The 26,038-nt window shown below is 34.4% G+C and overlaps 3 protein-coding genes and 1 non-coding gene across 8 annotated transcripts; 1 reads left to right on the top strand and 3 right to left on the bottom strand.

The window, feature by feature from the left end:
• Positions 1-1,061: 1,061 nt before the first annotated feature.
• Positions 1,062-5,752, bottom strand: LOC127808077 (uncharacterized). Of its 3 annotated transcripts, none has more exons than XM_052346431.1 (13): positions 5,455-5,752; positions 4,134-4,271; positions 3,967-4,048; positions 3,406-3,482; positions 3,195-3,310; positions 2,987-3,104; positions 2,763-2,879; positions 2,562-2,653; positions 2,312-2,378; positions 2,145-2,226; positions 1,966-2,057; positions 1,614-1,757; positions 1,062-1,523 (listed from the first exon to the last, which is right to left on the bottom strand). In XM_052346431.1, exons 1-13 carry the CDS (start codon positions 5,617-5,619, stop codon positions 1,377-1,379), a joined length of 1,437 nt encoding a protein of 478 aa, XP_052202391.1. In that variant the 5' UTR covers positions 5,620-5,752; the 3' UTR covers positions 1,062-1,376. The 3 variants fall into 3 exon arrangements, 2 of the variants coding, with proteins under 2 accessions (XP_052202391.1, XP_052202400.1); XM_052346440.1 differs by having other exon boundaries at positions 4,134-4,375; positions 5,455-5,594; XR_008024859.1 differs by having other exon boundaries at positions 1,377-1,523; positions 1,940-2,057.
• Positions 5,753-13,160: 7,408 nt separating this feature from the next.
• LOC127793539 (probable U6 snRNA-associated Sm-like protein LSm4) lies at positions 13,161-18,571 on the bottom strand. 3 transcript variants are annotated; one of them, XM_052324285.1, is made up of 8 exons: positions 18,365-18,571; positions 18,157-18,217; positions 18,015-18,056; positions 17,549-17,647; positions 17,369-17,446; positions 14,945-15,035; positions 14,191-14,358; positions 13,161-13,568 (listed from the first exon to the last, which is right to left on the bottom strand). In XM_052324285.1, the coding sequence occupies exons 2-8, from the start codon at positions 18,157-18,159 to the stop codon at positions 13,540-13,542; spliced, it is 510 nt and encodes a 169-aa protein (XP_052180245.1). In that variant the 5' UTR covers positions 18,160-18,217; positions 18,365-18,571; the 3' UTR covers positions 13,161-13,539. The 3 variants fall into 3 exon arrangements, with proteins under 3 accessions (XP_052180245.1, XP_052180246.1, XP_052180247.1); XM_052324286.1 differs by having other exon boundaries at positions 18,157-18,201; XM_052324287.1 differs by having other exon boundaries at positions 13,163-13,568; positions 14,945-14,984.
• LOC127793651 (small nucleolar RNA snoR127) lies at positions 15,658-15,850 on the bottom strand. The gene has a single exon (XR_008021485.1). It is a non-coding gene; the product is annotated as a small nucleolar RNA snoR127 (small nucleolar RNA).
• A 1,173-nt stretch (positions 18,572-19,744) lies between the features above and the next one.
• On the top strand, positions 19,745-25,557 carry LOC127811483 (F-actin-capping protein subunit alpha-like). Its single transcript, XM_052351393.1, has 10 exons — positions 19,745-20,031; positions 20,154-20,269; positions 20,416-20,505; positions 21,507-21,571; positions 21,978-22,139; positions 23,444-23,522; positions 23,684-23,761; positions 24,483-24,557; positions 24,635-24,670; positions 25,282-25,557. The coding sequence occupies exons 1-10, from the start codon at positions 19,926-19,928 to the stop codon at positions 25,381-25,383; spliced, it is 909 nt and encodes a 302-aa protein (XP_052207353.1). The 5' UTR covers positions 19,745-19,925; the 3' UTR covers positions 25,384-25,557.
• Positions 25,558-26,038: the final 481 nt, after the last annotated feature.

The raw sequence follows: 26,038 nt of genomic DNA, 5'->3' as shown, positions 1-26,038 counted from the left end.
TCTAGGAGAATGTTCATAAATCATAATTTTTATTATTATTACAATATTAACGATAAACATTATCACCGCAAAATATTGGACGAGAAAATTTCAGTATTTTGTTGTGAACATCCTATTATAAATATTGTAATAGTAATAATTTTTATTCTTTGCAAAATGTGACTGATATTTTTCCTATTTATAATACTAACATTTCGCTATTATGATATTATTGATTGTTAATCAATTTTAGAATTATAATATTATAGTTTAATAAATTTTGTATTTATTAGTAATATTATTATTATTAGTAAATTGTAAAATTTATGTTTTTAGTGGCCATTTATATTGATATTAATGTAAATACAATTATGCTCGTTTTAGTTGAGTTAAAATATTGTGTTTCTTATTAGAAAAACTAGGGGAAGCCCCCTCAAATTTTTCCCAAAATAAAAAATATATCCAGTAGATTTTTTAAAGGATGTTAATCTGTACTTTGATCTCGTTGTGTGTATAAGGAGGAGCTAGCGGTGTGCAGACAACCAATCCAATTATCGAATTGATTGGAATTTATTAATTAATTAAATTAAATTAAAGAATAAAATTAAATCGAATCAATCGATTAATCTGAAAAATTGAGCCAAATCAACTAGACCAAAGAAACACATACAAAAAAAAATAATTAACCAATAGACTGACGTCATTTTAAATTAAATTAAGTACTAGAAACACAAAAAAATGATATCATTTTAAAGTTTGATCAATTTAGTTAGTTCAATTATTTTAATTAAAAAAATTAAATTAAAAATTAAACTTTTGAGAAAAATTAACCAAATCAAATTGATGCAAGAAAAAAATCGAACCAAACCGACAAATTTAGTCGGTTCAGTTCGATTAATTTGAATAAACCAAACTTTTACTCTTTCCTATAAACAATGTCTGATCCAAATGGAGAGTAGGGATCACAGTATAACTTTATATTTATACATTTAAAAAACTGAGTATTCCCCTTCATATTTGAAAATTTCTCTTTTTCAACATGCTTTAAACCAATTTAAGAAACGCAGGTACCAAGTATGCACTTGAAAAGCAAAACCATTGTATGCAAATAACCACAACATGTTACAAGGTTTGATAGTTACAAACTTTTTAAGTCTTTTAGCCACAACATCTGGAAGAATTTGAACAGAAAACAATTAATCTCCTAGCGCGGCAATCTAACACCCAGCAAAGAATCACTAGCCAAAAGGCATTGCTTGTGCTGCATCCATACATTTCTCAAGCACGCTTGATTGATTTGCTGTGGCAGCACCTGCCGGAAGAGTAGCCGGTACTCAGGCAATCGGACAAGTCGTCCGGAGAGCTACACAGAACTTCACAGTTTCCATCTGTTAAGCTTAAAGCTTCCAGTAAATGCCCAGCCTGTGTAAGGCGCCGGCAACCAATGCCCAGAACAGTATCTCTGCAAATAATACATAGAGGAGAATGCCCACTTTTCTTGAATGCCAGACTCCTATAAAGATGTGCTTCTGGATCCAGTGTATCTGCCATGGATTGGTTCTCCAACAGTTTGGATAGCTATCGATAAAGCATAAGTAGGATGCAGAAAGTAAATGAGATGAACACTGACTAACCAGTGTATTATGGGGATCATCGTAGTACCACCCGTTAATGAACCCGGCAAAGATTCCTTCAGCTGCCATAACGTATACAAGCATAGCATTCATGCCAATCCATTTTAATGGTAGAAACGGGTATTTCCAGTTCCAAATATCAACCTGGCACAGATAAGCGACAATTTCAGACCAGATGAAGTCTTAACCAGAGAGAAAGCCAAGGTCCTTGTTCCTTGGTGGCTGAAGAATTAGCGTGTTATCACGTTAAATTCTCGATTCTATTAAGAAAATTTGCATCATGATACAAGAAGTTGAAATAAATCGTTCCATATTGCAAGCCAAACCTCTGCAAATGTTTATCACATTTTACCAGGGTATAGAGGGCTGAGAACACCAAAGCAGCCGCTCCTGATGTTACACAAACATAGCTAAAAGTGTAGAGTTGCTTGTTCAAAGGAATTGCTGCATCAGAGAAGTGACAATGAGAGGAATCCGAGCAGATACTCAATACGTTTTAAATTGCCTCGGTTCTTGGTCTTGAGTTCTTACCCCTTGTGAAATGAAGGATCATTCCTAATACAAGTAGAGCAACACCAATCGTAACCCAATGCCTCAGTCTATACGAGTGACTCTGGAATTCATAGATTCAACCATCTCAGTCAGACTTTATTGAATTTATGGCAAACACTATTCACTTAAAGTGAAAAAGATTGAACCTTCATATGGATAAGCACATGGCCGTAATGCACACCGATAATTGTAGAGAGGATAGCAGATATTGAGCTGCACTTGCCACAAAAATCCACATAATGTTAATAGAATTGACATGTTATCACATTGAAATCCAAAAGGAAGAAAGAAAAGGGGCTACTACAATCAGAGAAAATTTGAGATATTTCTCAATGCTGTTGATGCCCCTGCTGTATGTTGAAAACGAAGAACAAAGAAAGAAAAAGATAATCAAACCTTAGAATTCCTTCCGGTTCAAAAGGTGCCGAACACCATGCAGGTGCATCATTGAGCAAAGGTCCTTCATATGGCGAATTCTTGGTGCAAGCCTGCAGCACTTCAGGGAAGATAAGAGATTAGCAAATGCTGCTGCTAGCAAACTAGTATTCTGACCAAAGATTTGAATAAAGAGGAGACGAAGAGAAGAAAAATACACACCTTAGATCTCTTCCAGGCTGGATGTCCATACATGTGATTGATTCCGAGCACTTCTCTGTCAATATAACCGGCTGCATTACAAGGAGGATTCAGTTTTCCTCTTGCACCACAAGCTACCTGAAATTAAAGTCAATCGACTGTCCGCATTATCTTCAGAGGAATAAGCATGTAGCCAATAAATAATGCATGGGTGAGTGCCACGAAATTAAGCAAGCAGGACCTACATTGAACATCTTCCCATAACGAGGACTGTCCTTATCGTGGACGGTGAAATGCCAATCTGGAACATAAGTTCCATAAAGTACGGCCAAGTAAATAATAAGAACGGCTATTCCAGCGAGCCTGTGAATTCAAAATCAGAGAAATATAAGAAAAGAACGCTTGCAAAATAAATATTAGCACCAAGCAAGAAAGCCAAAGCATTTAACTTACCAATGATAACAATATAATTTGAATATCGAGAACCTGCCAGGTGGTATATCCTTAGCTTGAGCATTTTTAGTTGCGATTTCTATCAGTGCCACTACAAAATATGCCAGAGCAATTCTCTGCAATGGGTAAAACCGATTACTACGTAGAAGCCATTTAATAGAAATTAATTTACTGTTCAAATTCCTCCATGGAAAAATGTGAATGATAGTACCTGCAGGATGCCACACCACCTTATCATTTTCATATCGACACCATATGTTAATTTGTCGGGAGCATGTGAGAAACCTCCTTCACAACATAATAAAGTCAAGTTAGTATCCCAAGTAACAGCGCAATACATGTTTGTATGAAAGCATCTCGAGTATATGGATCATCTTCCCAAGAATTGAATTGTTGACACCACTATCTATAGCCAGCAGACTGATCTTAGTAAAGTGAAATAAACTTAAAACTCCGTCATGAATATAATTCAAACACTTCCACATTTCTGTGAAGGTATTATAGCCATTTATTGGTCAACAAATGAAATGCTCAATTAATTGTCTAAAGGCTTTTTCTTAAGAAATGGCAGTGCTTCCATACAAACATCTATAGATGTTTATGGTAGACGACACTGATGCCTCTAATAACTTTATGTTCTAATGAACTACGTTGAGCATAACAAAAAAGGAGAGTGAATTTTACATTATTCTATTTAATAACTTGAGTGCAGCTTTTCAATTATTCCAGGAGTAAGGTTCACCTACAGTACACACAAAAATGAAACGCCAACCTTGTAATAAGAGGCCCCAAAATAGGAGTTGGAGAGTCCTAAGAATGACCTTTCTGGTGCCCATAAGCCGGTTTGGTATTCTCTGTGGAAAAAACAGGGATAAATGTCACAGCGACCACAAACTCTGTACAAACTAATTGTTACTTGGGATAAATTGAAAAACGAACCTTAAAAGCAAGTGGAATGGCCATCCCTACAATGAAGAGGAAGAAGGGCATCACAAAATCAGCAAGATTGCAACCATTCCAGGGTGCATGTCCTATCATAGGCCACTCTCCTCCAGCATCATCAACCAAAATCATCAACTGCAATTCAAATTCATATATTGCTTTTCTTCAACAACAACAACAATCACCAGCCTTGATCCCACTAGGTCTAGATATTTTAGCACATAAGTAGAAGTGCATAGCTGAAATACATTATAAGAGATTAATGAAGCATGGATCAGCAGTTGACCATCTATCAGAGTTGTCATCATGTCAGACATATCAGGAAGAAACAAGTTCAGGAGGACAAAGTTCAAAAACTTTTCAAAGTAAAAGATGTCAAATATTTCATGAACATTGATCATGGCTCCATATAAATTTTTTGCTTTTGGAATGTTGTCCATTTCAAGATTATTTGTTTCTTCCATGAGTCAGAAAACCTTAAATACTGGTTTATTAACCCGGTACAAATCTAATTTATTTGAAAATGAAGCTTTAAATATATGCCAAAGTTTAATGCTTTCCATTAAACCATTATTTAGTTCTTCAAAGAGCCAGCAAACCTTAAACAAGCATTACCACTTAGCACGGTTACAATCACGCGTTAATGAAATTGATACAAATCTCATTATATATGTACATCCAAAATTCCAATAACAAACACTGGTCGATGATACACTATTTATTTAACCCTATAATGGTATTATGGATGTTGTGCTTCCTTTCCAACATTGGAGCTGAACCGATGTTGTATTCACTCTGCTCTAAGTTGATCAAAAATTATCAGACAAGCCAAGATAATCATGGTTTCTTTTGCCCAAATCCAGACTTACAAAACCAACCAATTCTCAAAGAACACAACATAACTAAATTGCGGTTGTCCAGAACATTAAACAAGATAAACAAATCCAAGTATCATTGACTTTTGGAAGAGATTATTAGTCGGATTAGTGGGGTTTTTTTTTAACTTGTTATTACGAGGCCCGGAATTTGTCTCCCAGATTAAGGTTCGTTTGAAGAACTCATCTTCCAAACACAGAGTATTTTTTAACTTGTTTACAAACACAGCAGCATTGAGTGTCTTGAAAACGTGTTTCCATTTCACAACTTTGAGACATAATTCAGTGTTGTGCTTAGCAAGAGATCTGAATCTAAAAGCATAAAATGGAAATAATTTTGGTAAGCAGCAAGTTGCAGAGCAGCTGAGGAAAATAAAAGCCTCCTCACAGTAAGGCCAGTGAACCCAAGGAGGGGAGAGAGAGAGAGAGATGGGGTTGCGTACAGCAACAGTAAGGCCTCTGAAGATGTCGAGCGAAGCCACGCGCTTTGTCTTCTGAGGAGGCTTCTTTTCGTCGTCGTCTTCTTCTTCCAATTCTAGGGGTTCTGAAATAATAAGGCGGTGCTGGTGGTGGCGAATGTCGTCGTCGGCTTTGATATCCGCGGCCATGTTTGGCTGCTTCCGACGCACTAACGGCAGGGGAGGAGACAGCAGCACGGCGGCACCGAGTTTCGTAGCTGTGTGAGGCCTTGGCTGTTTCTCTGTCTTACCTTAGCCCTGTCGCTTAGAATCTTCAGAGTTTGAAAAATCTGCAATGATTGGATTAGATCATTATAAGGATTTTTTTTTTTTTTTAATCTCCGTAACAAGGTATTCATCGAGTTTCACTTACGCGTGATATGATTGATAATTAATATTTAAAATTTACATAATAATTAGATAACATTAAGATATCACTAATGCTTTAATGATATTTTATTAAATTTCGTAATAATATTATTAATTTCTTTCTTTCTTAAAATTGACAATATAATAATTAGCGAGAAACTGCAAAACCTTTTTTAAAAAAGAGAACTTATGTGTTCCACGCAGCCACACCAGTTGATTATTATAACATACTATTGATAACAATGTTTAAAAAAATGGGACCCAACATATTAAATCAAAAAGAAAAATGGATCACAATTCAATCATCTACTCAAACTGGAGTTTATTAGAAATGTAATTTTATTAATGATAGTATTAATAATAAAAAATATATTTTATTTTCAGATAAAATATATTTATTACATATTATTTTTAATATTTAAACAATTCTATTAGTTTATTAAATAGTATATATTTATCATCAATCAATAAAATTGTTCAAATATTAATGAATATATAATAATTAATTGTAATCTAAAAATAAAAAATTTAAAATACATTATGTAATTTATTATAATAACATTATCTCATATTTAAAAATCTTTCATAAAATTTATATATATATATATATATGAACACCTAAATCTTGATTGGAATACTCTATTGTTACCCCCTTGGAGTAGAAATTTGCCACTCAAACCAACCAGTCCAAGGATGCCCGATCTGACCTGGTTTTGATGACACTAATATTTCGAATGCCAGTTGAACATCACTTGAAAGCAGGTTGCCTCTTTTACAAAAAAAACAACTAAAATCAATGAATTGAATCGTTTGTAAGTAATTTAGTGTTCAACTCAATAAAATTTCATTTGAGTTCATTTGTTAAGGTAAACGAATAAAATTTAAACTTAATTTTAAAATTCAATTTGTAAATAAATCACCCTTGATCTTAATAAAATTTGACTAGTTAACTCAAAAGCCAGCTTAATTAGAGATTCACAAGCAATCTCAATTAAAAAAATTAAAATTAACTCACTAAAAGATACTAATTTATAAATACTTTAATAAATTTATTCATAATTATATATATTATTTTATATATATTATAAATATATTATTTAAACATAAATACATATATATATCATCATTCATTATTATTATTAAATTTTTAATTTGGGGGCCTCCAGAAAACCCCATCATTCACCATTAGTAATTAAATTTTTAGTGGGGTGCGATCTCCAATAAACCCGATTCTTCTTTGGCCATTTTACTTTATCTTCTTATTATTAGATTTTTAGTGGAGATTTTTAGTGGAGGGTCCAATCTCCAGAAAACCCCATTCTTCTTTAGTCATTCTGCTCTTTTTTTTCTTTTATCTCCTCTCCTCCTCTTTGTGGTTCTCCAAATCAGGCAACAAATATAGCTAGTTTGATCGGTTATAAGCTATTAGTTTAACTTATAAGCTATCAAAGTTATTTTTTTACTTGGATATATCAACAGTTTAAAAACTATATAACTTAAACGCTAATTTAACAGCGTTTTTAAAAAGCTATCAACCCCTTGCTTTTGCAAAAAAGTTCTCTAAAGCTTTTTGAGTTAACTGATTGAATTACCATTTTGATGTGGCACCGCCTAAAATTACCAAAATACTCATACGCGCCAATAGTCTTACCCGCCACGTGGATCGCTTGAGAGACTGACACGTGGCAAGTCAACAATCCGGAGCAGAGCCCGAGAAATTCAAGCCGAGCTGCGAGACTCGTTCCACCTTGACCGAGATCCTCGGGAGTCGTGCCCCCGCTCAACACGGGTTTATCTCGGGTACCCCATAACGGGTCTACATATAAAAGGACAAGAGTCCTCACCAGGTATGGCAAGTTCTACAGCTCTTATATTTACTACGACTTACATTTACTCTACTGATTTGAGCGTCGGAGTCGACCCCGGGGGACCCTAGCCCCGCCACTCTGTTGTCTTGCAGGTCTTATCACCGAGATCTGACATCGCCAAGTCCGAGGTCTGATTCCCGAGATCCATTCGCAGAGGTGGCACATGGTGGTCAATCCCAAAAACCATCATCACATTTCACCCTCCAACAATATCAATATTTACACCTCCCACTTTGTTCTTCAATCTTATGTCCTATTCTTCAATCTCTGCCTCCCACATTCTTTTTCAGCTTTTCTGACCGCCACCATCGGCCATCACTGTCACCTCCACCGAATGCTTCCATCGGTAATTGCCCCCATAGGCAACATCAGCCGTTGTCTTCCCCACCGTTGTTCCCATCGTTTCCTCTGTCGTAGGTCGTTCGTCACCCTGATCTACTTCAAGTTCGCCATCGTCAGTCATCTTCGGCTGTTCGTCTCCCCATCGGCCTCTGTCCCTCGCCATCCGTGCTTTACCTCTCCTCTTCCCTGTTAAATATGAGCCCTGAAGACCAATTCTATTAACACAAAGAGACTCGATATTGTAATTCTTTAAATATTATTTAAATACCAAATTTATATTTTATTTAAATACCAAATTTATATTTTATTTAAATTGTAATATGATTTAAATTAAAAAACATATATCCATTAGTATAATAAGGAGTGAATACCATTTTTAAGAGTTAAAATACGAGTTACGGATAATCCATAATTCATTATACTATAAACAAGTTCCTGGCCATAGAGTTCCTAATCTGGATAATAACAACTTGTAAAGGCCAGCACATCTTCTTCCTCCTAGTTCAGTATGAGATACTGAAACATAAGGTTGGTGAGTCTCGTGTCATTTTATATGAGATATAAAAGGAAGATAAGTGGGTGTTCATTACAATAACAAATTCACTAAATGAGACTGTTAACATTGAATCACATGGGTTATTTCTCACGGGTCAATGATTCAATGTTAGCTACGGATGTGCAACTAGTATTTAGACCTGATATGACATAGATATCTATGTATTGGTAGATTAGGATATCAACGATATTATATAGTTATTCTAATTAAGAATAATCATACATATCTATGTGCCTAATTCAGTGATACATGAGGTATGTATACATCAGACATATAATCTATCACATCGAGATTTATGAGGAGGATATCATATGCGATCCAATAATCACTTGACGATAAATTCTTGGCCAAGGTAATATGACGATGAAATTTGTTCCTTAAGGGTTGTGCTATAATTAATCAAGATTGATTTTGGATTTGGTCATACGACGAGATTAGGAGATTCAACCTGCTGACCATGATCTCATATCTTGTCGAGATAAAAGATGATAGAAAGATCATATTACATGGTAACGTAGTAATAGGTTTACAATACCCGCTTCACAATAAATTCGATAATTATGACATATTATTATATATCATTCATGATTTATGAGAATTAATCATTGATTATTCTCGTTGCCAATTTATTTGTGAACTCAGAAAATCCCACCCCAAAGAAATCACTTTCAAAGAGAAGATGAATAAATTAGTAATTTTATAATTACTAATAATAGTGCATTTATTTATTGGATAAATAAGAATAATTAAATGATTATATTGTAAATATAATCATTTAGTTATTAATTAGATTGGACCTTTTGCTAGCATATTAGGCTTGGCTCAATGGCACTATTGGATTAGATTCAAATAAATACTATTGGATTGGGTTTTCCCTAATAGTATTAAATGGAATGGGCTTTGGACGCTCAACCCATTAAAGGAGAAAGGTTAATGGAACTCTATAAATAGCTTCATTAACCTTTTATTTCTTGTTCTTGAATCACTTATGAGTTGAGAGAGTTTTTTAAGAAGTGGTGTGAATCCAAAAGGTAAGTTAGAAATTTTTGTGAAAAATTTCTTCTACTTATCACTCTCTTTGATATTTTTGAATAGAACTGATTTCGGGTGAACTAACTTGACATCCTACACTTGGAGAATTATACGATGGGAAAACCTAACGGTGAAATCAGATTTCATAAAAAATGTAACATTTTGTTTTTGCTTTCAATTAGTAAACCATAGTTTTTGAAAAACAAGATACCTGTAAACTAAATTTTAATTACGCTACGCATATGATAAGATCTATGTAATCCCAACACTCTCCACTACCATCTGTGTATATATGTATATATATGTAACTCATATAATAATATTGTATTAATATATTTTAATAATTATGTATAATTTATTAATATCTAATAATAAAATTTTATATCATTCAATAACATGTCTATTTTGCTCTTTTTATCAAGTTGTAATAGCTTGTCAACCCTTTTAAACTAAACATATAATTATTAACTATTAGTTTAAAAGCACATTTATCCAAACACATTATCAATTTAAACGTTATCTAACTTAAACGTTATAAGCAGTTTAAACGCTATTTAGTTTAAAAGCTTCAAAAATAAAAGCCTAACCAAATTAAGGTTGTTCGCCTATTCTATTCCTTTTCTTCTCCCTTTTGACATTGCACATTAGTCACTGGTTGCGATGTGACCAACACCTGTTATCCATCTTCTCCAACCGACTAACATGTGACGACATCCATGCCTGTAATCATTCTCTTTCTTCGATGAAGGCAACTGCCTGTAACTTTGAACCCTTGTTGAGCTCGAGCTCAAACTCAAACCCATACACTTACTCACCTAGTTGAGTCTGAGCTCAGCGAAGGTCGACTCAATTTGACTCGATTGCAACCCTAAAAGCAACTCCTAATTTGCACTCTCTATATCATTTGCTTTTTAAAGTGACAACCATAACAATGTACTCTATTTCACGATCAAATGACAAATGAATAAGTATCAAAAACCAATGGATTAATCTACTTGTTAACAAGGGTTCAAAGAATGGTTTTCCAAATTTTTTAAATTTATTTTTGAATTAAAATTTTTATCTTTGCCTACCCATTTTCAAACCCATTGTCTCTCAAACCCATTCTATCTCTCCCCTACTCTCTCTCTTAAACCCACCCCCATATGTTGCAGCATTTGTTGTCGCCCCACTCTTGCCCCACCACAGCGACGAGCACTGCCGTCGCCCCCTACCGCGAGCATTGTCCGCCGTTGCCCCTCCATTTGTTGTCACCCCCCACCGCAAGCACCACCATTCGTTGTCGCCCCTCGTAGTAAGCACCATCATTAGCCTTTCATTGCCGCTCACACCACACCACAGTCCCCCCCCCCCCCACCCACCGCTGTTGCTGTCAGCCCCACCGGGTAGCCCCCGCACATACATTTATATATTTATATCTCTTTTTTTTTTTTTTTTTGCTTTAGCTTTTCTATTTTCTTCTATTATTTTTTTTTATGTGGTGAAGATGATAATTTGGTTATGAAAATAAAAAATTAAGAATAGGTGATGATTTTAGTTTTTGTAATTCCGAAAATGGAAAATTTATTATTTGAGTGTAAATTTAGTCAAATATTAGAATTTATGTAATTAATTTTATATTGTGAATTTATGTAATATAATTAATTTTATATTATGTAATATATTTAAAAAATTATTATTTATGAGATTTTATATAATATAATTAAATTTATATTGTGTAATCTAAGTTATAGTTAATAAAATTTAAAAGAGTGTTCTTAAGTTCATTCTAAATTTTAATAGAATCACAATTTTACTATTCTCGTTTAAAAAGTTTAAAATAGTTTTGTTTTCATGAGCTCATTTGATTTTGAAAATATTCAATTTCAATCCCCCTAACCCAAGGAAAAACAGATCCATGCTGATTATGGGTAAGCAGAAGATTTAAAGTAAAATTTTAATTTTAATTGACATTTGGTATGATAGCACAAGAGAATTAAAATAGCAACCATTACCCTCGAATGACCACCGTGCAGGAATTTACGATTAGAATTTATTATTAAAAATATCAAGTTAACAAAGTTAACATATATAAAAATAAATTAAATTTAACGATTAAATTTTTATAAATTTAATTTTTAACTTTCGACTAACACTGAAAAACATAATAACAGTCGCGATTGGCCATCAAGGCTCATGATTTCCCACGATCAAAGACAACTACGCGAGACTCTTATCCCTATTTATCAACATATCCAAAAATTAACAAAATTTCACAATCGTATCTCCGTAAATCTAATTTTAAACTTTCAAGTGGATGGATAACTTTTTGACTTGGTTCTATTTTTATGTTTTTGAGTGTTGAATTGCTTAATTTGATTAGATATTTTTACAATCTAATATTAGTTTATTTTTGAGGTTTCAGGTATTTATTTGGTTCTATTGGCCTAATAGTTAATTTGATCTGGCATTTTCAACTATATAATAGCCTTTCACATGGAATATAATAGCCTTATCTTAGATATACTCAACCACACTTAATGGATTAATGTTTGTGATGCCAGGTGGGCAGAAATTGGTTGCATCGCCTGATGAAACTAAAATAAAAAGAAAAAAAGACACCTCTTAATGTATTGACTTTGGTCAAGTAACAATTGAGGTTGCAAGTTTGCAAATAATAGAGTGCATTTTGCTTATTCTCTCAACTATAATTTTTTAAATATATTACACAATATAAAATTAATTATATTACATAAATTTCACAATATAAAATTAATTATATAAAATTTAATTTTCAAAGATTAAATTTACACTCAAATAAGAAATTTTTCATTTTCAAAATTACAAAAACTAAAATAATTACAAACAAAGTAATATTTACATATTTTCGTCTTCCTCAACATCGTCTTCAATCATTCCAACTATATTCGCTAGTGGATAAATTTAGTTTCACAACTAAATCATTCTTAATTTTCTATTTTTACAACTAAATCATCGTTATCATCAACACATAAAAAAACAACAAAATAAATAGGAAAATTAAAGGAAAAAAAGAAAATTATATAAATATATATAAATGTATGTACAACCCACCTGAAGCGAACGACAACAATGAGGCTGGCGAGTAAGGCAACGGCAGGCGAAAGGGTTGGGGGGAACAGCAGGTGGGGGCAACAACGCAGGAGGGGGGGAACTGTGGTGCGGTGCGAGCGGCGATAAGAGAGGCCGGCGATGGTGCTTGCGGCAGGGGGCAACGACAGACTGCTCGACTGGATAAAGGGGTGACAGGGAGCTGTGCTCAATTGGATGGAGGGGCAACGATAGTGCTCACCGCGATGGAGGAGAAGGGTGGGGCAACGACGGACGCTGCAACTTGCGAGGATGGGTTTGAGATAGAGTAGGCTTGAGTATGGGTGGTTTTGAGAGGGGGGGTGGGGAGAGACAATGTAGGTTTGAGAGAAAGTGGTTTTGAGGGGGGGGGGGGGGGGGGGGGGGGGGGGGGGTTGAAAATGGATGGGCAGATGAAAATTTTAATTTAAAAATAAATTTAAAAAATTCGATAAACCATTCTTTGAACCTTTCTCGATAAATAGCTTAATCCAAAACCAATTGTTAAGAGTGCACAAATTACAAATGGGTGAACAAGGATTTTTACATGTGCTGACAACCAAAGAAACACAAATAAATCAGTAACATCAAAACAGGCATTGTGGCACTTCAGTTTGATTTCCTCACTTGCCAATTAAAAATAGAAACAAGAAGAATACTGTTGAACTCACCAAAAATAAGAGAGAGAGAGAGAGAACATGTTTCCTTCTTCCCCCAGGCAATTTCTGGCCAATAGCTCCCAAAAATATGTCGGCAGAAATACAACTCTCATCTGACATCCTTTTATGGCATCCTAAGTTTTTTTTTTTTTTTTTGTCAGCCACGGCCACGACCACCACCACCACCTATATGCCAAAAAAGAAACACAATCATTATCTTTTAAAATATATACATATATATTATATATATAAACATATCATTATCTTTTAAACATTTTTAGTGCTAGACTCCTTGCTTTGAACGGACTGAAAAATGATCATTTTTATAAGTTGCCTTCCCTTACCTTTTACTTCAGAACTCGTACCCGTATATCTTCTAATAACAAAGAAATAACTATCATTTCTATCCAGGCTCACTCTCATTAATAATCATTTACAACAACATACCAAGTCTTGCTCTTCCCTATCTGTTTACTCAATGCACAAGACAGAATAACCTTGGGAAAACCCACGCAATATTGCGTAAAAAGCTTCCCAAGATGTGCAAACTCATCATGCATGAAACGGTTAATAGAAAGATGAAAGCTGGGGTTGACCTTAAGCCGGTATGCAACACACAATTTCTTCCATTTCAAATGGTCAGAGTCATAGAGAATTTATCCAAAAGAAAATCATATGGTAATGAGCTTGGGGTGATGAACTTGCAAAAATACAAGCATACGTAGTACAAGCACATGAGAACTTAAAATAGAAGTGAAACAAGTTCAAGATTTCTGCAAAAATTAAAGATTAATAAAATGATTTATACCTCTACTACCAGTAGACTTGCTGCCGGACCCTCCCTTGCCGCGGCCTCCACCCATTCCTCTGGCACCTGCGTCGTCTATGCCATGCGCAACACCTCTTGTTTGTCTCCCTCCAGCAGCATCCTCTCTACCTCTTCCCCTTCCACGTCCTACTGCAGGTGGTTTCCTATCTGAACAAATTAAGATTCATTAATAAAATAACTAGTTAAGTTGGACCAAGCTTTCCAATTGAGAAACAATAATCGTAATGAACATATTTCCATCAGGTTACAGGAAAGCCTAACAGGCAAACATGTTTTCACAGTGATAGAAGCTCTTTTATATGTATGAATTTTGATGCAAGATTAGATCCAGTACAAAAAAAAGTGCCTAACTTCCAATGGATTAGTAGGAGATGGGTATTACATTCTTTGAGATAAAACATGTTCAGCCAAATATCTACATTAATGCCTCAGAAATTACCAAGACCAATATAGAGTATTAGTTATTCTGAGAGTTCAACATTCTGATTGGGTGACCTTTGCCTAGACATAATGAGTTTAGAAGGCATTAAACATTTATAATACGAGTTATTCTAAAAACACATGCACTTCTAAGTGATTCCCAATCTTAAAAATAAAATCTCTGTTTGTTGTGTGCATATGAAATTTATTTATTTGTATATTCATTAAGTATTTTATGAGCACGGCCAGCATCTTTCTTATCCTTGGTCTGTTTGAGTCTTCAAATGGCCAGTAAAATTTCAGAAAAACATACCCGAACGACTTTTACTTTCCTCCTGTACTTTATCAATTACCTGCAAAACAAAGACAATATTACATGGAAGATGGAAATGACCCCCAAAGGTCTGCAAACAAAAGAAAACAGTGCTTAATTTATATAAAAGCAGACAGACATAATTTAAATTCTAATGTTCGTTTAGTTGGGCAGAATCAAACTACTTTGGACAGTTGGGGCTCAAATTTTGTATGAGCAACAGAAGAATGGCAGGTGAGGACCCTGAGGGCACCATAATTACATCATCTCTCCAACATCTGATTTGCCCTCAAATCTAAAATCCATAATACAATGGACAGAAAAATATTTGTATTGAGTACTGTAGATGTTAATGCTCAATGATTAATTGTTCAAGTTCATTCATGTCCTTAAACATCAAGCAGCGGCATGATACTAAACTCTCCGCCTTACTCAAAATGAACGCATTTCAGAAATGCATAAGGTGAAACATATTAAAGCATTCTATAGAGAGATCGTCAATGGAAATAGAACTCTAGAATTCATTTATTTGTGTATGCTGGAAACATGTGTAAAATACAATTTTGCAATAAGAACAAGAACCCAAAGAAATCATATAAGGTACTAAGAACACATACAGAACATCTAATTGCATTATCAAACAAAGAATAAAAGATGTGTCACTTTGCAAGTTGTCCAGAATGGCCACTTAAGAGGAAATTAGATGGATGAAATCTGGTCAGCAAGAACCAATCTCTGTGTTATCATCAGAGAGATGCGCTTCTACTAAAGGTACCTTGCCTAAAACTTCACCAAATGCATTGGAAAATCACCAAGTGCACCTGGGACAGGAATTCTCGCAAGCTTAAAAACAGATACCTCTAGGAGCACATCATTGTCTGATTTGGCTAAGATGCATCATTCCAGAGAGATAGAGAGAGAGAACACGGTAGGCACTAGTTCAAAACTGGCTGTTGGATCATATATATTGCATTCACATAAAACTAATGAATAATTCAATAAAGGTGAGAACAATGCCCAAGATATTATGAATTCGCACCCAACATCATCCATCAGGAAAAATAAAAACTGAAATAAGTAGACAGACCAAGGAGATTCCTCAAGAGAGACCAGAACTTCTTGTCCATTTAGGAAACATGAATCAATTGATAAGTATACTAGTTTCCTGATTTGATTGGTCAAATTCTTTCTTTGACTGATCTTGCTGGTAATGGGGCTCACATTGAAACTTGGAGATCCTTTAGGTTTAAAGTTAATGTTTCCAAATCAAAACACTGAGATGTTTTGGATGCCTAGAAGTTTTTTTGTTTTTTTCAAAAACAAAAAAGAAAAATCCTTAAATACAAATTAATTGCTCTTAATATTCTACGAAACAAGCGAGGATGCATAGAGCCAAACTTGTTGGTGCTTCATATATACTAGCATTCTATTTTTTTTTTCATATATTATTACTACATAAGTAGATGCATCTACTTTTGTTCAGACACTGCCACTCTGGACAAGCTATGGACATTTGAACTGCCTAACATAGAGGCTTCCGCACTCCTCATCTTGCTTCCTTAGCTGATGCAGCTCTTAGCAAATCCATAGAGACAAGAATGAAATAAGTTTCTTTCTTAGCCAATTTATCTTTTAAAACTAGAGCTTTTGGTTTCTTTGTTGGCTGATATAGCTTTCAGATCCAGCCTCAACCAGAATAATCCAGATCAAAGATCATAGCTGCCCGTTCTGATACCTGATTCTGCTAAGAATCCCAGAAAACATCAGTCATGGTCCTAGGGTTTAGCCTAGGACTAGAATGAAAATCGGAAGGATCCGATTCATTTAAGGTCAATAACAGAATGTATAGAGGGGAAATTGAAGAAGAATGGGGGAGAAATTAGAGAGAATGGAGGGAGAATAGCAGAAGAACGAGAGAGAGAGAGAGAGAGAGAGAGAGAGAGAGAGTTTAGAGAGAAATGAGAATTAAGAATTCATTCAAATCAACCATACCCTCTCCTCTTACAATGGGCCTTTTTATAGGCATAGTAGCTAGTTACCTAATTTCTAACGACATCCTAACAGCACTCATGTGCTTCTAACAACTTGTAAAAATATCCTAACAAACCATTACAACCCTATTACAATGATGCCCTTCTATTATTCCTTGGGTCATGACAACATCTTCATGCTTTGGTGAATCAACACTTGAACAAGAAGTGATAATTCAAACATAAAAGAAGTTATTCACAGTGAACCACTCACAATTGAGCATAAGTTGTTTCTCAGCTGAAATTAGTTGTAAGTTGATATTTCTAGAGTTCACAGATGACCAAATTTACAAAGACTAAAAAAGCACCAGAAGAAGAAGAGATTGGAAGTAAATAAAATAGGAAAGCCGCTCAAAATCTTACAGGCACAATACAGTAAGCAATTTAAACAGACCTCATCGGGAACTCGCAGATACTTAATTGTATTCCCTCGAATGTAACATTCAGGCATTCTCCAAAACCTCTCTCCATCCTGCATTCAAATTTTCAGTTTTAGCCTCAACAAAAACTCATATAAAGATTGGACTTCTATTCATTATGAAACAGTGAAAACTTGATTAAAGAAATAAAATACCTTTGAGGTGCATATGACTTCACGAAGATGGATATTCATCCAAGTATCACAATTCACCAAATGCCCATTGTATGTTTCCCCATTTTTAAGTTCCACCAACTGTTCACAAAATCACAGTAGGTAAGGGCCCCAAAAGTTCTAGGAGGTTACTACTCTAGGTTTGCTTTGCCTCTTCATGCTTCAACCAATACTGAAAATTAATATGTTAAACTCTCCAAATATCTAAGTCTCACATGCTGGAAACAAGGCCATTAAAAATTTCAGTTTCATTTTCGCTGTCTGGGGGACCAAAACAGTTAGAAACATTACATCACATCAGAATATATCCCCTTTCGTAGAATTTCTCCCAAACAGAGCAATAATTTGAATTCAAATTATAGCTTCTTTTCCAGTACTGCATTAACTAAGCTATCAAACAAAGGCTAACAAAAGAAGTAAGATAACCAGTAACATAGAGGAGTCTCACCATAGGATGCCCCTGTGCTGTCTTGAGAAGAGAAAGCGGAAGCTGAGAGAGAGACAGAGACAGAGAGAGTCAGCAAAAAAATTATACAAACCACAAAGTACGGCAAAACAAACCCAAACCCTAAACCTAGCAAGCAATTTACCATCTTCTGATGCACGAGAAACCGAACCCGGAAATATCAATCGACCTGCGATACGCACGTACTTAACAGGGGACAAACAATATGTAAAAAGAGTCAAAATCTGAATAACGCAGGAGTCCCGAAAATGATTAAAAGAAAAACAACAAAAGACCTCGAAATTTTGAATCACACAATCATACGAGCTTTTTTGAAGTGAAATTTTCCCTACCTTTCTGCGCAAAGAAACAGAGTTCGTTAGTTCAAGAGTCCACGTTGAATCAAAACCTCGGCTTTTCACGAGAACTCCAATGAAGGAACCTTTCAGAGCCTGAAACCATCCATTGGAACGTTATGCGGAAGGTTTAGGGTTTTGCGAAATTCGGGAATTTGCTCGTACGCCCGAAATTCTGATTCACGCAACTCCTTTTCGCTTTTCTCTTTCTACAAAAATCAAGCTATTAACGTAACTCAAAAAGAATTACAAGGTTAAAGTTAAACTCATTTTTATTTCTTTTTAAAAAAATGATAAATACATTAGAATTTAACCTAACAAAATATTGTGTCTTTTGAGATTTGATATAAATATAAGGACTTTCTTTTCTGTTTTAAAATTATTCTAATTATTTTACTGATCAAAAGATTTATCATATCACGTTTTAAGAAAAATCTTTTATATATTCGCAAGGATTTCTAAATATTTATTTAATAGAAGGGTGGTAAGTGTAATTTTTAAAATATAAAGAGCACATTGTAATTTAATGAAATGTAATTTTCTCAAAAGTTATTTATTTATTTCTTTTTTGGTATTTTAACTCCTTTTTCTATATAATGTATTTTAACCCGTTTTATTCTGATTTTTTTTTTGTTTACATTCATTGGATCAGAATTATATAATTTTTTGTGATGATAAAAAAATTAAAATATGATATTTATCAATTGTTTTATATTTTTTTGTCACCTTTTGATAACATTAGGAATCTGTATTAAATGAAAATGAAAAAGATCGAAATATCATTCTTCTTGTTTTGAGAGAGATAACAAAAAAAGAAAAAATAATAATAAAATAAATACTGTCTATCAAATTTCTCATAAAATCTTTTTCTCTAAATTAGGGAGAGTGAATAGGATAGATATTGATAATATTTTATATATTAATAATATTAATTTTAATATATTTTTATTAATTTTATTTAACTACTCGACCTAAACTGCTAATTAAAGTCGTGTTTGACTCTATACTAAAACTTTATTAAATCTTCACTCATAGTTTATTTAGTATTTTTTTGTATTTTTGAAATATATCATTTGGGGTATGCTCTTTGTGCATTATTCTTTCTTTTTGATTTAAAAAACATAATATTTTTTTAGAAATTCAAATTAACTATTAATGAAACTCAAACTTTTCAATAAAAGGGTATTAATAATTATTTTTTATTTAATACATTTTCATTCAATTCATTTGCATTACTTTTTAAAATAAAAAAATAGTTTATTTTATCTTTTAAGAGTACTAATAATTGAATCGTAGATGGCTAAAGTTAGTAGTATAACCGCTTATATATAATCAGTTGGTGACGGACCTCTAGCACGAGTAACGAACCGTCGGCGGTGGCGGTGGCCAGAAACCGATCTATTCAGAAGAAGCAGTCTCCTGTACACAGATCAAAATCATGTCCTCTTTAATCACATGGCGACACAATAACTGACACCACTCTCATCTCTCACTCCAAATCTCCTTCTAAAGCACCAGAAAGAAGGGAGAGAAGCGAACGCATATTTGTAATCAGCGAATGGCATCCGAAAATGATTCAGAGCTAACCGAAAAGCAGAAGAAAGACATCGCCAAATGGTTCCTCCTCAACTCCCCCGCCGGCGAGATCCAATACGTGGCTAAAGGTCTCTCTCTCTCTCTCTCTCTCTCTCTCTGTGTGTTCTCACGCGTTTCATCAATTGATTTTCTTTTGTTGTTTTTCAGTTCTTTTTGAGACTTTTGTGAATTTGATTGTTTGTTTGGGCAGACGTAAGAAAGGTTTTGAACGACGACAATGTGTATATGACGGTGGTTTCAGAGGCATTTCGTCTCCACAACAAATCGCACGTTATATGCCTCCAAATTCCGGAAGGAGGCGGAGATGTAATTACCTTTATTATTAATTATCCTGTTTTTAACAAATGATTTTCATCGATATTTGATAAAGGTTTCTGCGGGACATGGTGATATCCATACATTTTTTTTGAAGGTGTTATATATTAACATACCTGACTTTTATGTGTTTGTAGGTTCTGATTTCGTCTTTTAATGAGATTAACGAGAATGAATATCTTGATCCTAGGACTGCCAAGGTTGCTAGTGTTGACCATGTCAAGCAAGTAAGCTAATGTTACTGCTATTTTTTGGAAGAATCATGTGGATTTCATTCATAAAGTGTATGCAAGTGGAGAAAGTATTTATTCCTTGTTGCCTTATCCTTGAGCTAAAATTCAAACTCACTCGAGCAAGCATAGCCAGAATGCAGCTTACTTTCATCGACTATTTCTTCTTTTGCCACAGTAGTCTATTTATTACAATCTTCGCCCAATCATTTGATAAAATTTTAATTATAGAAGGACACAAGCAAGAGGAGATGAACTGAACGTAGTCTTAAATGTACTTCAATGCTACATCAAATAGGAGAAGGCACATTTAGAATTCATTTATGTAACATTTTAGACATGAATTGTAACTTCTAGATGGGGATGATCAACGATAGTGGTATGGGACAGGAGAAATGTGGATTTTGTTTCTTGGATTCCCTGGCACTTTGAGAATATGTATTGTACTGATTCAGAATGTCTTTGGTGAGAATTATTTACCAAAGTATGTACAAGTACAACAGTCAAATGAGTACTGTAATTATTTTGCTGGTTATCCAGCCAAATTAATTAGGAAATCAATCTGTCAGAATTCACACAATAACTTTCAGCATATTTAAGGCTCCACACACCATATAAATCAAGGATTAGTGGTTGCTTTTGCTAATTTGAATTGATTGTATTGTGCTTTCTAATTCTGAACCTGTTCCAACAATCAGTTAGTGAAATTGCCAGCTCAGATACCTTGTATAGCTGACAGCATATATTTGTGGTTTATAATTTTATATATTCAACTAATACTACTCTTTCGTTCCAATCAAAAAAAGAAAAAAAAAAAAAACAATACTAGTCTCTCATTTTATGTGACAAGATAAGAAATTGATTTAGGTTTGTATAGAAGGGAGCTCTCTACTTCACTTTGTTTAATTTTGTTATAGATCAGAAGATATGTGTGCTTTATATATAAACCTAGTAGAACTTTGCCCTCTGTACATATTTATAATGCTCAATTGGTCCAGGTTTGTACAAAAGTTAGATCAGCGACTGATGAAGAACTTCCATCTCCATATATTGAGGAATACCGGTATGCTTTCTGACTGTTTCTATGTTCCCTTAAGGGTTATCTTTTAGAACCATATGTTCGTCTTCATCATCAATTGCATCATATCCTAAGTAAGTTAGAGTCGGCGTTTTAGAACTGTATGCTAATTGAAGAATTATCTATCAAAATCTGACTAGGACTTGGGGGATCATGTGGTAGATTTCTGTACATAGGTTCTTGTTGAAGGTTAAATTATAATTTTATCTCCATTTACTAGGACTTCAAGAGGGAAATAGATATTTAATACTAAACTATAGCATAGAGAAGGGGCATAACATGTTTTGCTGTTCTCCCCTGGCTGAAAGAGTTGGATGGTAGACTGCTCAACCATGATTTACTGTAGAGCATGTGGGCATATCGTTCCTATTGCCATTTTCTTCTATGGCAGGTGTGCTCTGGATGCAGAAATTATAAAATATGTCCGCGAAGCTTACCCAAAAGGTGTCTGTTCAGTTTATTGTGTCAGGGGAAAAGATGAGCGAGGGCCAGGTTATGATTTTGAGCTCGTTGTGGTAATTACAGCTACACGACATAGCCCGCGAAATTTCTGGTGTGTTAAATCGACTCAACTTTCTTTGCCCTTATTCTTGTTGCTTGATTTATCTGGTGCTCCATTAATTCACTTGGTAGCCTGGTTCGAAAACGTTTTCAGGTTCTGGATTGCATAATCATGCCCTTTATGATGTATTTATATGAAACGTGCTCCTATCTTGGGTTTACACCCCCTCGCGGGTGCCCCAGCTGGCCCCCAGAGCACAGGGAAAGAGGTTAAACAGGGCCCGAGCTTCCCCTCGGTTTCGATAAACGTGCTCCTATCTTTTCAGATGAGAGATTGAAGCACGGTATCCTTCTCAACGGTCAATGACAATTTTAGAGAAGTTTGTGGAACAATTTGATTAGGCGCCATGGAAAATTTGAATTGTAGAAAAAGAATGCTTGGTGGTGTGTTTAGCAACCAGCTCAAACCATTTGACTGCAGGTTTAATTGCTACTAGTAAATGGGTCTTCCAAGTAGAAAAAAGAAGAGACTAGTGAATGGCTAGAAGTAGAAATAGGTTCAAACAGCTGCCAGAAAGAAAAAAAAAAAGTTTGTATATCCACTTTGGAGTCATTAATGATTTGAATACATAAACTTTCTCATTGATAAGCTAAACAGATATAATACAAAATATAACAAATATAATATTAAAATTTTATTATGTTACCCATGTTAGACAATATAACATTTACTTGACGTGAGCAAATTGAGAGGACGGAGGCCATTGGGGGTGGGACACATACACCTTTCCTATTAGCCTGCGTCAGACGTGAGCAACAGATCATTCCTGTATAATGTTATGTACATTATGACTTGACATATAATTCTATTTTTTTTAACTTCATTATCTTCTTTTGTATATATATTGTTTTTAAGATATACTTGTTGGCAAAACCCCTTAAACTGAATTCTCTTCTTTTTCTATTTGCTAGTTAACTTGGTAAAAATTTAGTTATCTTAAAACTATAGATCTTCAGTTGCCTATATAAATATTATATAGGTATGCCATAATGGAAGAAATAACTTCATCAAACAAAATGATAATGGTAATAATAATAATAACTTCTAATTTCTAAGGCGGCCTGATAATAGCACTAATTTGTTAAATTTTGCAATTGCTTCCAGTACTTTATTCAACTATGTCATGAGGCTTACTAAAGTTCAATTAGAACAATGATATGTGCTTGCTCCATTCAACAAAATTTGATTCTAATTATTCCTTGGTAATATTGTACCCTTGTGTTATTTTCTCCATAGATGTTACGAAGTTTTGGTTCTTAACTTTTTTTTTTTTCCCTCCTTTGCATACCGCGCAGCAGTGGAAGCTGGCGTTCAATATGGAATATTGAGTTCAAGAATGAACAGCAAATAGTCGAAGTAAAAGGCAGAATGCAGGTTCTCTTTCCTGGTGTAATGCATAAATATATGACTCTCAATTAAACAGATCCAACTTTGCTTAACGTTGTTCAGATAAGTGAAGGATATATGTTTGGACATGGTCTTGATTAGTGAATCATAATTTAAATTACTCCATTTTGATTTTCTTCCTCGTTCAGGTAAGTGCCCACTACTTTGAAGAGGGAAACGTCCACTTAAATGCTAAACATGAATCCAAGCATTCAACAACATTTCAGGTTATTGAGAAAACTAAGATGGTCTTGATTTAAGTTTTTGTGGTTTGTTATGTGAAGGAATCAAATAGGTCATTTTATGGTTACTACTTTACGAGTATCGAACTACTAAGGCATCACAAGTTGAGGATTAGGCTGTTCCCAATGTAGTTAGACATTGTCTAGAAAAGAGTAGATAAATATTGTAACCTGGGTGAATTGGACTATCCAGTATGGTTATACAGATCACCTGGGATACCGTTTTATGGGCCTTAGAGATCTAATTTAATGAGCTTAGTATATGGACTTGAAGCAACATGTAGATTCTCTTCTCCAGGTTTCTTTCAACTGACGAGATCAGAGTTAAAACTTTTTGTTTCTGGAATATCTGAGGTTTAAATTTGTCGGCCTTTTATGTCACCATTCACAAACTTCAGAAGAGCACATCAAACAGTTGTATCAATTCTCTCAACACAAAGATAGATGATGTATTTTGTAACTTACCGTCCATCTTTCTACTGTCTGCATCCATGTAATTGTGGTTCCAGCAAAGAAAGTGTAAATAGAAGTAGAACTAGTGAACATCATTGTGTCAAAGGATCTTGCCTCGTTTACTGGTCTCAGAAACAGATGCAATCTGCATGTCTATCGTTGTTGTGGGATTTGTTCCCAATTGAATAATATACCTGTTTTGAGTGTGGAACATGCTCATTAATGTTAATGATATCTACTTGATTTGTTTCAGTCCCCCAATGAGTCTGCAATTTCTTTGATGAACATCATTCGCTATCATGAGACAGAGTACCTTTCTAGCATTCAGGTTCTCCAAGTGATTCTAGCATAGTCAAAGACTTGGAATTCTTAAAAAGCTCTTTTCTGACATTTATCTATTGGCAGGCATCCTACTCCAAATTGCCAGATACCACATTCAAGGTACGGTTAAAGCTAACAGTATGGAGAGATTTGATATGGAAATTTTAACTTGGATTGCGACGATCAGCTAATTTCCAATATCATGAATTGTGACAGTAAGTAAGGTATCCGTCAGTCTAGCTACTAGACATTCTCTAGAAGGGTTACTACTTGAAAGCCTCAAAATCCCATTAGTTCACCGGCGAGGACCATGTGTTGATTTTTGTCACTAATCCTGCCGGAATAGGCTATAGGTGCTCTGATCAGTTGGTTTGGAAGATAGTCTCGAATCCACTGTGTCTGTTTATCAGGCACATGCTATTAATACCTGGAGCTACATGTACAACAAATTCACACATGAGAGCAATTTCTGAAATTTTGCCAGTTAGCACTTGTCAATTTGAGTTGGTTGAGTAAAATAAAATGGTAAGCTGCCATTGAAGGTTCTTGTGCTTCTTCCCCTTGGCCAATAAGCATCAAATCATCGTTAACCCGCATTTGTGTTTTTATGCAATTCTTTCTAAACGTAGCATTTCATAATTTTTGAATCGTCGCAAGGTATCTGTAACACACGTCTGAGGTGATCCTAGTTTTAGAATGTTTCTTTCTAAACGGAGGCTATAATGATGCAGGAGCTTCGGAGAAAACTTCCAGTCACTCGCACTCTATTCCCCTGGAATCGCACTTTCCAGTTTAGCATAATGAAGGAGCTTGCAATGGGAATGGGAAAGTAAATTCTGCTTTCAGTGTATGGCATAGGTTTTGAGCTTAATTCCTAGACATGATCATCTGGTTACATTTAACTCATCTTATTTATTTTTTATTGTTTGGATTTCCTGAAGATCTTTTTTAATTGTTAACTTGCTCTGAGATATTAGTAATAATGCCATTTTTGGTGCTTCCATTCTTATTCTTGAGAAAGTTGCACAGAGCCGTTGGTGAGCATCCTTCTTCCTATTCTTTCAATATTGCTTCTTTTTAAAAAAAATTATGTAAGAATTTTATGATGATGTTTGATGTCAAGAAAATTCCTACCACGGTTTGAACAGTATTTATTTTCTTTCACAAATCTAACGTATAAAAACTGATAAAAACATGGATTCAATCTGAGAAATATTTTAACCTAAACTGTAGGTGTGAAGCGTCAAAGATTTTATTTTCACTTCATAACAGAAATTTTGGAATGCTCCAGACCATTTTGTCAATGGTTTGTGTTTTACTTGTTTTTATTTTCAAGACAGAAAACAATAGTACCTTAACTTAAAAAAGATTAGACTTGATCTCAAAACCAATCAAATTTTCTCTTTTAACGTTTGTGTATTTTCATAACAATTTCTTGAATGTAGTTACAGAATGATATGTTTTCTTCTGGACGCTTTTCGTTTTAGA

The sequence above is a fragment of the Diospyros lotus genome, chromosome 1 (assembly GCF_014633365.1).
Source record: "Diospyros lotus cultivar Yz01 chromosome 1, ASM1463336v1, whole genome shotgun sequence".
Lineage (NCBI taxonomy): Eukaryota > Viridiplantae > Streptophyta > Magnoliopsida > Ericales > Ebenaceae > Diospyros > Diospyros lotus.
The sequence above is the reverse complement of the archived record's forward strand: the minus strand, read 5'-3'. Positions and strand labels throughout refer to the sequence as shown.